This window comes from Atta cephalotes (genome assembly GCF_000143395.1).
Source record: "Atta cephalotes unplaced genomic scaffold scaffold00003, whole genome shotgun sequence".
Lineage (NCBI taxonomy): Eukaryota > Metazoa > Arthropoda > Insecta > Hymenoptera > Formicidae > Atta > Atta cephalotes.
Genome location: NW_012130067.1, coordinates 724485 through 739568, shown reverse-complemented (window position 1 = coordinate 739568; position 15084 = coordinate 724485). Strand labels below are relative to the sequence as shown.

At 30.1% G+C, this 15084-nt stretch overlaps 3 protein-coding genes across 3 annotated transcripts; 2 read left to right on the top strand and 1 right to left on the bottom strand.

Moving 5' to 3' along the window:
- Positions 1-2614: 2614 nt before the first annotated feature.
- On the top strand, positions 2615-6286 carry LOC105624600 (ankyrin repeat and LEM domain-containing protein 2). Its single transcript, XM_012205960.1, has 10 exons — positions 2615-2798; positions 2972-3285; positions 3644-3955; positions 4055-4207; positions 4315-4529; positions 5134-5284; positions 5360-5522; positions 5794-5896; positions 5964-6092; positions 6244-6286. The coding sequence occupies exons 1-10, from the start codon at positions 2615-2617 to the stop codon at positions 6284-6286; spliced, it is 1767 nt and encodes a 588-aa protein (XP_012061350.1).
- Positions 6287-6934: 648 nt separating this feature from the next.
- LOC105624589 (clathrin light chain) lies at positions 6935-10155 on the bottom strand. The gene is made up of 7 exons (XM_012205948.1): positions 10067-10155; positions 9624-9774; positions 9213-9332; positions 8824-8910; positions 8646-8757; positions 8248-8259; positions 6935-7338 (listed from the first exon to the last, which is right to left on the bottom strand). Exons 2-7 carry the CDS (start codon positions 9769-9771, stop codon positions 7158-7160), a joined length of 660 nt encoding a protein of 219 aa, XP_012061338.1. The 5' UTR covers positions 9772-9774; positions 10067-10155; the 3' UTR covers positions 6935-7157.
- Positions 10156-11466: 1311 nt separating this feature from the next.
- Positions 11467-14206, top strand: LOC105625707 (putative N-acetylglucosamine-6-phosphate deacetylase). The gene is made up of 7 exons (XM_012207030.1): positions 11467-11692; positions 11973-12247; positions 12317-12446; positions 12624-12712; positions 13516-13660; positions 13746-13922; positions 13998-14206. Exons 1-7 carry the CDS (start codon positions 11467-11469, stop codon positions 14204-14206), a joined length of 1251 nt encoding a protein of 416 aa, XP_012062420.1.
- Positions 14207-15084: the final 878 nt, after the last annotated feature.

The following is a 15084-nucleotide window of genomic DNA, read 5'->3' as shown; positions in this document are numbered from 1 at the left end:
TATATATATATATATATATATATATATATATATATATACTCAGCGAACAAATATCAAACAGTTATTCAAACAAACAACTTTGTTATTCGTTACATAATATGCAAATAAACATCGAATCTAATTGAATCGGTACGATTAGGAAAAAGAATAATGCTCACAAACACAAACACGAATGTCCGAACATGTTCGTATTCATTTACTAGATGTGCGATTATTGGTCGCGCTGTTCCGCTGTAAATTTCCACTCCATGGAATCTCAGCCTGACAAATACACTTTTATATACATTAAAAAAAATTGTATTCACTTAATTTATTGCAATTTTTTTCCAGCATGTTAACTGGCTGCAAAACAGAGAGATTGTCCAATCTATAACCAATCAACAGGCTAGAAAAATTTGTTGTACAACACAGATAATTATTGATCTGTTTTCTGTTCCTGCACTAGACTGTACTAGAACTCTCTTTCTCTTATAGAATAAAATCTAACTCTCTCAGAAATTATCACAGGATATAAGATCCAAATTTCTCTCTTTCTCTCTCTCTGTTGTATACTAACTGTAATCCTTTTTTTTTTTACTGCAAAACAAGCAGAGGAATAATAATAACTCTCTTTCTCGCTTCTGACAAATATCAAACATATACCTATCTCAATTTGAAGTTCTAAAAGTGTTCAGCCATAGAAAATTTATGTAATATTAACTTTAAAGTCACATGACGCAGCAGATTTCGTTATAACAGAGGTTATCCGAGAATCGCTTCCAACAAGTTCGAACATGTATCATAAAAACAGATCACACAATGGTCGATGGTATAAGAGTAGACACAAAAAATGACTCAAGCAAGAAAGGCTTCACAACTATAGGTCTCATTGTGAAATTCTGATAAACATAAAAAGAGTAGACAAAATTTTACAAAAGATATATTAAAAAAAAAATTACGTAAAATACGAAAATAAGACTTCATTGGAGATCTAGAATCTTCAAAGTCCGTAGGTTAGGTATTGGAGATCGAGGAAAAATTGAAGAATAAAAATTAAAATTCAATCAATCAGAATAAATGACTAATCTCCAATTCGCAATTTTCAATCTCTAACATGTACGATCTGATAATATAATTTTTTACTACTTCAAAACTATAATTTATTATGAAAATTACATATTTTTGGTATCATCGTTCATTTATCGTTGCTATGCACGTATTAAACAGAAATCAGTTAGTTTTTAACAAAGATCATCTGGCTGCGCCGGGCATTCCCCTCATTTTTTGTGTAACTAAAAATTTCCAATCATCTCCGACGGTAGAAAAGTTTCTAATGCTCTCCTCAAAATTATCATAGTTCTCAAATGTATCACATTACACTTTTTTTGGATAACGTTATTTCTTCGTGGAATACGAATACGCGCGCTTAAACATATGAATGTCCTTAGCGTACCAGCCGTGGATTCGTTTGGAAATTTCTTGTACTCTCTTAAGTTCTACGATAGAAGTATCGACTTCTTCGCCTTGTCGTTTCACTCGGATAAACTATATAATAACAAGATCGAGCAAAAATTAAACATGCGTGCATATTTAACTAAGATACTAAGAACCGTACTTTTTGGACGAAACGATATAATCTCCATTGCGAATACCTGATCCTGTTGCGTCAAATTAAATCGCACTAAGGATGACCTAATTCGACGCACAAATCATTGTACGAAATAAAACAGAATGGATCTGTTACCTGTCGATAGCTTCCTCTTTTTTTAACGCTTTGTCGTTTTGTGTGACTTTCTCGACAATCTCCAAGATCAGAAACCTCAAATCATCACGTTACGATTTACAGCGTCCAAAAGTGTTGGCGAACATCACTCCGAAGACTGAGAAGGACGTGTTTTGCTGCGATAAAGATGCTTTGATTGGCAAGACCTAAACAGTCATGTGACGTAATAACCAATGAGCGCGACGCTACGTATCACGTGACTTTTGAAAATATGTCTCATTCACGCGAAAAACTTTCAGGCTGATTTTTTTCAGAATGCGGGACACAGCGATGTTACGGCAATAAGTCCAGACTACGATACGTGACAAGATAAAGCTACAGGAAAGGCAGCCTAAGTGATAATTCGATGATAATTTTTGTCGAAGTAATATTTCAAGCGGCCAATAGGAATGCTTGGCTCAAAGAACGCGCTTCCATTTGGCGCTCATACATTTTCATTATAAGAATCTCTAGAAGTAAAGTTCTCTTTCCTAGGGAAAAGGACTCGAACATCGATTCATCGATTATTTGTATCCATCGGCCATCCTTACATTGATGTCGTTGTTCAACCATCATTCGACTTCTAAATAGCAAAGACATCTGTTACATCTCGTATGTATATATATATATCTTCTTTTTTGTAAAAATTGCAGAAGCTATTGTCTTCAGGAAAAGATTGCAGCAGACACTGCTGCAGTGTGATTTTTCCTTGTGATTTTTCTTACGAAGAAATTGCTGTAGTTTTAACGAATTGAACGAAGAGCTGTCGCTAATTGACCGCGCTATTCCGACACTTTGTTTTGAGGCAAATGTCATTCCTGATGAACATGTGATGTGATCGGAGCAGGAAGTGTCGAGATAATCAGATTTACCATGACACCAACGTCTCGCGAGTCTGTCATTAATCTACTAAATGTCAAGGAGAATCCTGAGAACAAGGCGAATACGACGAATGAAGGTGAGAACGTATACGACCTGCAACCTAACCTGCCGGTAGAGACGTTGTATCATGCCGTGTACATTCCACTGGAATACAAAGATCAATCAGATGAAGAAGGTAATTAATAAAACGTCATTAATTTTTGCAGATGTTATTTGATCAAACATTGCACACAGGTCTGCCTTTGATCATGCAAATTTTATTAAGAAAGAGAATGCAGTGATGAAATCATAGAACAAAATAATAATTATTATTATTACTATTATTAATATTATGATTCCTTCTTATAGAAACTTATGTCTTTCGCGAGATGCAAGATGCCTTAAAACGGATAAACATGTATAAAAAAGGCCGTTTGAAAAGTTTTAAGAATTATTCTGATGCTGTAGCATATGCAAGAACTGGATACAAACAATCTTCTTCCAATCATCCTGTGACAGTTATAGCACAAGAACAATCGAGTAATTTTAGAGCACCAAGCACACAGGACTTAATAGCTTTTAAATGGTTAATTGAGAGTGGAGATGTGAAGGCTGTGAAGAATATTGTATGGGAAAATCCGAGATATCTAATCAGTAGTGGAGATACACCTGCCCTTTTGCAGGTAAATATGTAACTACAAGCAAATTTCTTTATATTTTATTATCTTATTTTTTTATTCTAATGTTTAAATATTAAAAGTGTAAATACTTTTATTTGTATATGCAAATGGGTACAAAATTATATTGTTGCATATAATCAATATTTCTGTTGATTTTTATTGTTATTGTGTCATTATTAAGTATATCAATAAAATTCTAATATAAAATTATACAATAAATATATTTATCACACAAAATGAAATTATAATTTTAATTTTATATTAGAATTTTATATTAGAATTTTATATTAGATTAATGTATAGAATTATGCAATATATATATATATATATATTTTAATATAGAAAACACTTATGTTTTTAGATGGGCTCTCGATATAATGCTTTACATATAGCAGCGAAAAAAGGTAAACCAAAAATGTGCGAATTCTTATTAAACACCGTCGGGGATCCCAAATTTATGCAACGGCATTATGGGGAAGATAAATGTAAAACATACCTGAATCTTGAACAGATTATGCAGGATTTATATTTAAATACACCAGACAAAGGACTCAATGAGACCCCGTTACATTTTGCTGTTAAATTTGGCTTTAAAGATGTCGTTCGGGTTCTTGTCTCCTATTCCCAATGTATTAAAACCTTGAAAAATAAGTATGAACAGATGCCTATAGATGTACGTTTCAAATAAATTATTTAGTGTTATAATTTGCATCTTTGCAAGGTTAAGATCATCGTTCTCGGAAACATCTTATATATAAGCTCCTGATTTTAGATAATATGCAATAGAAAATGCGAGGAAGATGAAGCACTAAAGCGCGAGATACGTATGTTGTTAGAAGATCAATTCTATGTACCTGTATTAAGAACAGAAGGTAATGCATGTCCACCTATCATCGGAGAACCGTTCTCGCCGAATAATCCGCTTGTAAGTATGTTTGCATGAGCAAAATCTTGAAAAAAAAAGCGGATATACTATATTAGTTGTGTAAAGAATAGAACTTTTGTTATTTTTATTGTTTTTATTATTTTCAGAATTTGAACAAAGATCCTATCAGTCCTCATGTAGAAGTAAGAGCATTTGCCGGTCCAATGACTAAAACGCAGGCAGTAGAATTTCGAAAAAAGTGGAAAACGCCACCACGTGTTACTCCCAAAAAAGGACAAGGTGACGCACCTGGTATTATGAATAGTCCTAGTATAGTCCTAAGATTGCAAGATACAGAAAAAGGATTGGAACGTGTCGGAAGGTATGTATACATCCAAAATTTATTGTTTAATTATTATGTATTTATTACGTTATTATTAAAATTTAATTATTACGTAAAATTTATTACTGTATATTAATTGATGATATTAATATATTTGCAATGTGTATATATGTGTAGATATTTTAAAATATTCAGAAATATAAAAATTGCAATTGCTTGTAAAACCTGTCAATTTCTAAATTAAGTCATAGTTAATTATATTTTTGATATTATGATAAACTACTATATCTCTCTATTATTTATAGACTCAATTTCACATAATTAATAATTTAATATTGAATTTAAATATTAAATTATATAATACATTGTAAGAATAATATTTCATTGCTTACTATCCGCATTTAAAATTCTTTGCTTATATTACTTTCAATATTTTTCAAGAAATTGATGAAGATTATGAAAAGTCGAAACATTTCATCTCTCGTTTATAACATTTCATATTTATTTAAAAAATTATTTTATATTTACATCTCAATCTTATTTATCTCGTGGTCTGATTATTCTTGAGTGTTTTGCTTTACAAATACGAGCGATTTCCCTTTCTCTCTTAATAATCTGTTTTCTTTTGATATATATTTTCTAGAGATCTTGCTGAAGAATATCAAGTGCTTTGGAAGGAGTATTGGCCATTTTTGAAAGATTTTGTTGATTTTCGGAGTGACGATGGATTAACGAAACTTGAAAGATATTTGGAGCAAAGATTTAAGAATAAGGAACAATTATTTTACTCGACGGTATAAAAATCTATCCAATAATACGCTTTAATGTTTACATTAATCAACTTTCCTAATGTTTATATTTTTTAATAGATAAATCCGATTAATAATGTTTATGCACTAGCAAATTGTGAAAGTGAACCAGTAAGTTGCCAACAGACGCCAAAAAAAATAGATGCCAACGACATACAATACGTTTGTGATAAATTAAAGATGTGCTCATTAACTACTGAAATTGATAATAATGAAGATACAGGTATCATATATTTAGTTTTTCTATAGAATTTAATTTTTCTAAATTTTATATCTATATCTTCTTTTTCCTCTGTGAAATTATGATATCCCAGGACTCAGATACAATGAAAGAAATAAGGAACAAGGAAAAACAGATTTCATCCTATCCGTGCATTCCGGTATATTCGGTTTCTGGTAGGTTGAAATCTATTATTCTTTATTTCTTTTATTGTGTCTGAATCCATTTTTAATCTTTTTTATAATCAAATTAATGTTAACTGTTTATCTTTCAGATAGTTTAGAATTTTTTACACCTCCATCCTCACCAGAACTTGTTCAAGATTTTGATAACGATATGCAAGATGCAGAAGAAGGTTCTTTAATATTTATCGAAGGGTAAACAAATTTTTTTCATTATTTTTTACACAAAGACGAATATATTTCATATCATTGATGTTTTTAGGTCTTCCCCAACGAAATTAGATTATGCTGTTTATACCGCACTTTCATTTACAATTTGTCCTGATACATATCCTTATATTTACCGTTGGCGACACGATATGCAATTAGCTATAAAACGTGATCCATACAGGTATATAATATTGCACTAAATTTTATTTTATTTTTTTAATGAATCGGAATGAAGTTTTATCGATAAAGTATGATTAATTAAAAATTGTGACATTGTTTGTAATATTACAGTTTCATGTTAATACATAAAGTTTTTTTTTTCTAATTTACAGATTCAACAAGACATCCCTCAGAAAAAAACTATTTACAAATTAAATATCTACTGTATTCAACACATTTACTATTCTTCGCGCACAGGAGACAACATAGTAGGCAAAGTGAGGATGTCGAGATTATTTCACCAGTACGATTTTTTAAGCCCATACTCGAATGTGCTGTATTTACATACACGATACATCTAAATTTTGTCCGCTATCGCCTTTTATGCGCAAAGGATGATAAAACTCTTGTTGAAGTATAATCTCAAGAGTTTGAATTGCCAAATTTTAGAACAGTTGGATTGTTTCTAAATTCTATATTAACAAAGAAAAAAAAACTAATTTACCTGAAGTTAGCTAATTAATGTTGACGCAACTCTCTGACCTCAAAAAGTTTTAAACTGTGTTAATGTCGCGTAAAATATATAGCGCCGAGACATTACTATGTCTCCAGATATGAACCTTTTTTGCACAATGTTATTGGATAAGCAAATCATAAATATATTCGACGTAAGATAAGAGGATATATTTTGAGACACTTTTACAGAGACTCGTAACTAGAAGCCTTCATACTCACTTTTTAAAATTAGCATAACTTCTTTTTATTGTTCATTCTATAATTATAATAAATACTCATTATTAAAACATTCGCCGATTTCCTCAAGTTTGTCTCTCCGTCATACCTTAAGCAAAAAAAAAATGCATGTTTTTATACTCATATTTTATAATGTATTTATTATTAATAACTTTTATTATATATAATAATATTACTTATTTAACAGAACATATGTGAATTTTGCTTTTGTTAATATTGTCGTAATCACGACGTACATTATATCTTTTTTTATCTTTTAATCATAGTTTTTCTTGTTTATTGTAATTCATATTCTTCTCAAGATTTAATTGCGACAATAACTTGTTTAATGTAATCAAGCGTTAATGGGAGTAGGCGGTGTCTGTTTTAATTGCAAAATGATCGAACGCATCCGGGAAACGTCCTTGGAAGTGCGGGACGATTTTGGATTGAATTCGCAAAGTTTGGCGATGCGCTCCCACTCAGTGCCTGGTTCAACTTCATCTGCCTCGGCGACAAATTGCTTTTCCGCATTCCTATTTGTGAAGAAATATGTATTAAATCAATACCAAATCATGCATTGTATATCAGTTAGTAATGTAAAGAAATGAGAAATTAAGTGATATTTCTATTTCATTAATATATCGCAGAGAAAGATTAAAAAAAAATTTATATTTTGATATTATGTGATATGGACATAAGTGTAACTTGTAGCTATTAGACTTGATGTAAGAGTTATGCAATCACAGTTCTTTATAGTATCTATATTGTGCGTAAGCAAATAGTGCTTAATTAATAAGCTTTTCTTTCTTTCGACATATAGAAATAGTTTTAATACGAAAGGCAATAGGGACAATTCATCATTAACAATATTCAAGAAATAAAGCATTTAACTTAATCAGTTTATGGATATTATAAAATATAGATACTCTTTTGAGAATAACTTATTAAGCAACGTCATTTAGTGCAATCTCAAAGTGATTTTAAGAAGCGATCATGATATGTAGTATGTGTATGAGAGAGAGGGGAGGATAGGTAGGAAAGGAGAGGGGGGGGGAGAGAACTGCAGTTTACACCTAATTTACATTCAATAGCCAATATAGGTTGCATTCGGTTAAGACTAAGGCTGTGTTTATTTTTTACGCTTTATTGTAAGCTTCTTTCTATCTTTGCATGTAATGAATGAGAAAAATAGAATGAAGTTTATAATGCATGAGCGCCAAAAGCGAACGCAGTCCTAGGCTCCATTTCATGCATGGTACATATGATCCTTTATTTATCCTTGTTTAACATTCGATGAATAACAAGGATAAATGTAGCATGCGCATCATGCGTGAAACGGAACACAGCCCTAGTCTCAGAGTTTGCAAAGCAAATCGTGTTACAATAATACATAAATGTAATGCAATGCATGTTTTCATGCGTATAAAGATATTTTAACTTACTTGGCTGATTCCCTAAGAAGCGAAATGGAAATAACACAATTAAAAACTTCAAAAATCTATACATAGCATAATAATGGACTAATCCATATTGTATTTGATTAAGTTTCATATTTGACTATCTAGTTGACTAACTTGTAAGTCAAATGATATATAATAACTTAGTCCAACATTAATTATATTTCTTAACAATATTTCACGTTTTTAATATATTATCAATGGAAATATTACGTTGTTATTAGGGATACGAGCCTTGTTAAATATGTTTAATAGACGGTCATAAAATATTCTAATTAGCAATCACAATTTAGTTCAGTTACTTTAATTCAAATAATTTAGTTCAATTTTTTACGAAATAAAAGTGTACAAGAAGAAAGAAGATAAAAGATTAGTAAAATTACCTGTTAGTAGTCTTCGTTTTATTAATAGCTTCTGCATGATGCCTATACCATTCTTCTAATTCTTTCTTTGCAGCTTCTCTCCATTCCTCTTTCTTTTTTTCTTCTTCTGTATCTAAAAAATTTGCACATTTATTAATCATACTATTCCTAAAATATTTTTACAATAAAATTGCATTACCTTTTTCTTCAAGACGTGCTTTTTGTTCTTCCCTCCACTTTTTAATCTTTTCAGGTTCCTCCTTAACTGGCGGAGGAGGTGCTGGTTCTATGTATATAATATATAATATATAAAAGTCATGAAGTTACTGTCTTTGGGTTGGAGACCATTATTTTGAACAAGACATTTAATTACATTTTATTATATTTTGATTATTGTAAAGAAGATAAACCTAGATTACTTGTATCTATAGTTCCATAACTTAAGAAGTCACAATATTTCCTAAACGAAGCATTTGCAAAAAGGAAAATCTTATTTGCATATTTCATGTTCTATGATGTAACTGCATTTTGTGTGTTATAACCGTAACTATTTTTAAGAGATAGAGATGTTATAAAATAATTTCTTACCTGACACTACTGGTATTTGTCCTTCTACAGACTGCCCAATGGTATCTACAATTTCAAAACTGCCTTCAGCATCACCTCCTGGACCAACTTTTAAATTTCCAAATTTTCCAGACAGCTCATCTATAAAATATTGTTTATGTTTATAATTTTTGTATTGTTTATGTTAATAAAATTTGCATCTATATAGCACACATACTTTATCCAAAAAACATTCTAAGAACATCCTTAAGACTTAGAGGATATAGGAATATCCTCTGAACATCTTTAGGCCATTCCTTGGAAGTTTATGCTACATAGATGTATATAATACAAATGAATCATGGACTCAAATGTATATAATACAAAATGAATAATATGTATCTAAATTTTAGAAATATTTTCTACTTATTATTTATATAGACATGTGTTTACCTTCAGTTTGACCTGCTGCAGCCAGAGTTACAGCCATCGGTGTAATGTCATCTTCTAAACCAGCTAACTGATCCTGCTCCCTTGCCAAGAACTCTGCAGCTGGATCTACATCAGGTTCATTGACAAAATTGTCGCCAAATGCATCCATTGTCTAAAAAATATTGAAAGGAAATAAAATTTCTCATGCAATATATATACATATAATAAAATGTATCTAAAATATCTTCTCTGTTTATAAAATACCTCTACTCATTGTATTATATTGGAATAATTATAATAATAACGAGGACAATATAAAGGTAATATACAGTATGTAAAAATAGAGTATATTTCGAAAAAAAATCAAACGTCAGCAACATAAAATACTTAAGGTTAAAACCTCTAAATAGAACCAATTTAACATTTATTTATCTAAGAGAAACTTTTATTACTTAATTGCTTACTTGGATAGTACTTGGCGTAAATTCTCGTCCGAGAAAAACTATGGAATGTGAAACACGACTTCTTGTTAACAGAAACACTTGGAAACACCTCCAACTTACTTCCTCTTTACGCCCAGGATCGCTGAGATAGAGATGTTCGATCCAAGACCGATTTTTTAGAAAATCGATTCTTTTACCTTCGATTCTCGATTTTCTAGATCGATTCTGAAGCTTCAATTAAATCGACGAATCGATTCTCAAATCTAAGATCGGTCTTGAGATCTTGATCGTTTCTCATTCGCTCTCGTTGTGCAGGTATATATGATGGAAGAAACCCGGGCACAATACTGTGACTCAGGTATTGCGCATATACTTGGCAAATATTTTCTAACAACTAACGTCAATGACACCTTATCCGCCATGTTGCCGCGGTTATTTAAATTAGGCGCACGTCAGCTGTATCAGGATACTAATAAATCATAAAATTAGTATTATATTATCAATTTCTTACTCTTAATAATTTAAATTTTTATAGTAACGCGGACTTCCATAAAATCAATTTTGAATTCTCATTAGTATTGGAAGCAATTCTCATGGATAAGCCTCGACATGTCACTTCAAAATTGTCGTGGTGCAAATGTTTAAATGGCCACATATCTGCGCAGACCATACGAAATTCGTCTCGAGATCGAGTACACTTTCATCTCTTCCATCATGTAGCGATGTATGTATTTTTCGAAATCGTATTTCGAGTCCATTCTTCATCCCAGAATTTAATCTACTTCTTTTTATTCTTTATATTATAAGTAACCGGCAATGTTACAGCTACTTGAAATTTTTAACTGTTTCTTGAAAGACCCACAAGACTCACTATGGTCACGATACAGGTGGAGGGCTGATATTAATATATTTTTTTAATATTAATATTAATATTGTTTAATTAAAGAAACCATCAATTTAAGATGCAAATTTGATAGAAGTTAAAATGATATAATTTAACATTTTGTGTGTATATATATTTTTAAATATAAGAAATAATTACAAAATATTGTAGAATTTATTATAGTAAAGAAAGATGTAATAATATTTATAATATGTATTATAATATGTAACTTATGTATTATAAGTTACATGTTATCATAAGTTTTTAATGACAACAATTTTTTTATGTTCTTACAGCTGAACATAGTTGATAGATTGAGTTCATTAGTGACCTAATTTTCTTATCAAGATGTATCTTTGGTTGGGAATCATCACTTATACTCACCCAACAATCGCCATTTTAGTGATCTAAGTGCTAAATCATCCTAGCAACATGGATGTCGTGAATTGCATATAATTGATAATTGTTGATAATACTTTGGGTATACAGATAAGATTCTTATTTATGAAATTAAGGTGACTCAGAGTTATTTCCAATCATGCAATCATTGAACATGCTACGAGATAATAAAAGAGTACTGAAGCAATTTTGCAATTGCAAGATCTTGCGTGACAGCAGGATTCAGACAGAAGATCTATGGGTGCGAGATGGAAAGATAGTGAATCCGGAGAAAATTTTCTACGATGAGAAAATCAAGCCAGATGTTAGAATAGACTGTGGCGGCGCTTTGATCTCACCAGGATATATAGATGTACAAATTAATGGTATTTAATCAAATAAATTCTTTTCTACAACATTAACTTGAAATAAAACCAGAGATTTTTTACACATATATATCTTTTATAACTTTTGTTAAATAAAAAATTAATAATTCGTACAGATCATAAAATGGAGAGAGAACAATAGAATTAAAAATATTTTATCAAATGTGAAAGAAATCATAAGTTGTTACAATTAATGTAGATGTTATAATAATTTAATAAGAATCTTATAATTTTATACTTCTATAAATAAATCGATCTAATATCTGCATTTATTTGTCAGGAGGATTTGGTATAGATTTTTCATGTAATATTGATAACGTGGAAGAAGGCATTGTTAAAGTAGCAAAGGGATTGTTGGAACATGGAGTAACATCTTTTTGCCCTACATTGGTTACATCTCCCACCGAGATATACCACAAAATCTTACCAAGAATAAAGAAACGAAATGGAGGTAATCATGGTGCTGGTGTGCTGGGTGTTCATATAGAAGGACCATTTATTAGTCCAGACAAGAAAGGTGCTCATCCAGAACATTATATCAGAAAATTTGAACAGGTAATAGTTATCTGAGTAAATTTATAAAATAATCAACACATTGTGCTAAATTTATATATTTTCTAATAGGGATTTAAATCAGTAACTGATATGTATGGTGATCTAGACAATGTGTGCATGTTTACATTAGCACCTGAAATATCGAATGCTACACCTGTTATCGAAGAGTTATATAGAAGAAATATTAAAGTATCTCTTGGTAAGTTGAAGTTTTAATAGCTCTTATTGCTAATGTACTTTCATATAATTAAATGCAATTGTAAAAGTTTCTTATTTTGAAGTTCTATATTTTAATTCTTATAATTTACATTGAATCTCATCGTTTATTATAAAATTTCTCTTTAATTGAATTTGTATGGCAATTTGTATGTTCTAGGACATTCTATAGCAAATTTAAATGAAGGAGAAAAAGCAGTTAAACATGGAGCATCATTTATCACTCATTTATTTAATGCTATGTTGCCTGTGAGTTGTAAAACAAATATATGATACTGTTCAAAAATTACTTTTTGTGCACAAGGAACGAAAGTAATTTCCCAGTTTTCTAGATGACTGGAGATGATCTCGTTTATCAAATAATTCTATCATGTTATTTTTTGTAAAAATTTATAAATAAAAATTTTTTTAATTTTCTTGCAACATTAATAAATAAAAAATTTATTAATGTTGCAAGAAGAACTTACTTTATATTTTGTTATATTATAACTATAATACTTGTTGCAGAAGTTTTATTGCAATAAAAATTAAACATGTTGTATTTTTAGTTTAAAGAAATTGTTTATCGATTGTTAATAAGATTTTATTAATAATATTAATAATTAGTATAAGATTTTTTTATTATACGCATATAGTTGCGACATTAAACATTAATTAAAAATATTTTTTAAATTACGTTATTCAAATTTATTAGGACGCCAAATATTAATCTGATAAATGTTATAATAAAAAATATTTGACATTATAATAAACTAAAATAATCCTATAATGTTAATTATAATTTTTTATTTAATTGTGATAGAGCGATTTGATAAATGGAATCATATAATATTAAAATAAAATTCAATAATATTAAAATAATAATATTAATCAATAATATCAATATTATATATTAAAATATATATATATATATATATATATTAAAATAAAATTCAATAATATAAAAATTATCTTTGTTCTCTCTCTCTCTCTCTTTCATAATAGTTTTTTTAATTAAATAACCGATTTATATTTTTTAGAAATCTTTTATATATAGAATTTTTCAATTATAGTTTCATCATAGAGATCCAGGATTGGTTGGTCTGTTAACATCCGACCAAATCCCGCCTGAAAGAATTATTCATTTTGGTATAATCGCCGATGGAATTCATACTCATCCTGCGGCATTGCGGATCGCTCATAGAACGCATCCCGAAGGTTCATTATTTACTATATGCATCTATACTTTCTTATTTTATAATGTGTTCCAATTTTAATAAAATTGAACTATAAACATTTGTAGGTCTAGTGCTTGTAACTGATGCGATATCAGCGTTGGGTCTAGAAGAGGGAATCCATCAATTAGGACAGTTTAAAATAGAGATACGTAAAGGATGCGCATATATCGCTGAAACAAATACTCTCTGTGGTAGCATAACCGAGCTTTCCAAATGTGTGAGACATTTTAAAGAAGCTACAGGTAAATTAAATTAATAATGAAGTCGTAAATCATTATATTTAAAGTAATACTTAGCAATGTAATTGTCTGATGTAGGTTGCACAGTAGTTGAGGCCTTGGAAGCGGCGACTTTACATCCCGCAAGAACTCTCGGTATCGATTTTTACAAAGGCGTTCTGAATTTTGGGGCCGATGCTGATTTCATATTACTTGATGAGAAACTCGAAGTATTATCAACATGGATTTCAGGAGAATGTGTTTATGAGAAGAATATTAGCAATTTTTTTTTAAGTGAAACAATTTGATGCTTGAATGTAAGTAAATAGATATTTTGTCGGATATAAATCTGAATCAATTACTGTATAAAGCAAATGGATATATTTTATGATTGAACGCTGTATAAAATGATAGTGAAAGGCTTATGAGAAAGACTGTTATAATAAAAAGACTTAAGGCTTCTAAATAGACACCATAGCCATATTGAATCGTGACATCAGAGGCGAGAAGTAACACATTAATTTTTATTAACGTTATTATGCCATTTATAAATAAAGATAATTTGGATAAAACAAAATGAAAATGATGAGATTTTTTTTAAAACATTTATAAAAATAGACAAAAACTATTATCCTGATAGTCAGTAAATAGTCGAAAAGGCACGTATAAGTGGAAATAAGTTACACATGTGCATTGAATAAAAGCACTTCATGTGCTTTTTGTTACTTTTTACGATTATTTATTGACTACCAGAGAAATAAGGAAACTTTCATCCATTTTACAATTGTTTTCAAGTGATATTATCATTTTATTTTATTTAAATTGTTTTTATTTAGGTGGCATGCAAGAAAGATTAATGTGTCATTTCTCGCTTCTGACATCACGATTTAATATGACTACTCGGAAACCTTGCACTTATTCCAGAAAAGTTTTGTACTTATACTGAAATTTTTATATATTTGTATTCATAATTTTTTATTTAAATAATAAATTTATCATTTTATAAAAAATGGATATAAAGTTGTTACATGTGTGTGTGTGTGTGTGTGTGTGTGTGTGTGTGTGTGTGTGTGTGTGTGTGTGTGTGTGTGTGTGTGCGCGCGCGCGTGTGTGTGTGTGTTGTGTGTGTGTGTGTGTGTGTGTGTGTGTGTGTGTGTGTGTCGTGTCGTGTCGTGTCGTGTCGTGT

Bases quoted from the DNA above. Each gene is read 5' to 3' on its own strand.
- LOC105624600 (XM_012205960.1), top strand. From the start codon at position 2,615: ATGACACCAACGTCTCGCGAGTCTGTCATTAATCTACTAAATGTCAAG. The intron at 5,897-5,963 runs GTAAACAAATTT...TGATGTTTTTAG, and splicing joins TCTTTAATATTTATCGAAGG to GTCTTCCCCAACGAAATTAG. The intron at 6,093-6,243 runs GTATATAATATT...TCTAATTTACAG, and splicing joins ATAAAACGTGATCCATACAG to ATTCAACAAGACATCCCTCA.
- LOC105625707 (XM_012207030.1), top strand. From the start codon at position 11,467: ATGCAATCATTGAACATGCTACGAGATAATAAAAGAGTACTGAAGCAA. The intron at 12,248-12,316 runs GTAATAGTTATC...ATTTTCTAATAG, and splicing joins ATATCAGAAAATTTGAACAG to GGATTTAAATCAGTAACTGA. The intron at 13,661-13,745 runs GTTCATTATTTA...AAACATTTGTAG, and splicing joins TCATAGAACGCATCCCGAAG to GTCTAGTGCTTGTAACTGAT.
- LOC105624589 (XM_012205948.1), bottom strand. From the start codon at position 9,771: ATGGATGCATTTGGCGACAATTTTGTCAATGAACCTGATGTAGATCCA. The intron at 9,333-9,623 runs GTAAACACATGT...AATATTTTATAG, and splicing joins TGCAGCAGGTCAAACTGAAG to ATGAGCTGTCTGGAAAATTT. The intron at 8,758-8,823 runs GTAATGCAATTT...CAAATTTTTTAG, and splicing joins AGCACGTCTTGAAGAAAAAG to ATACAGAAGAAGAAAAAAAG.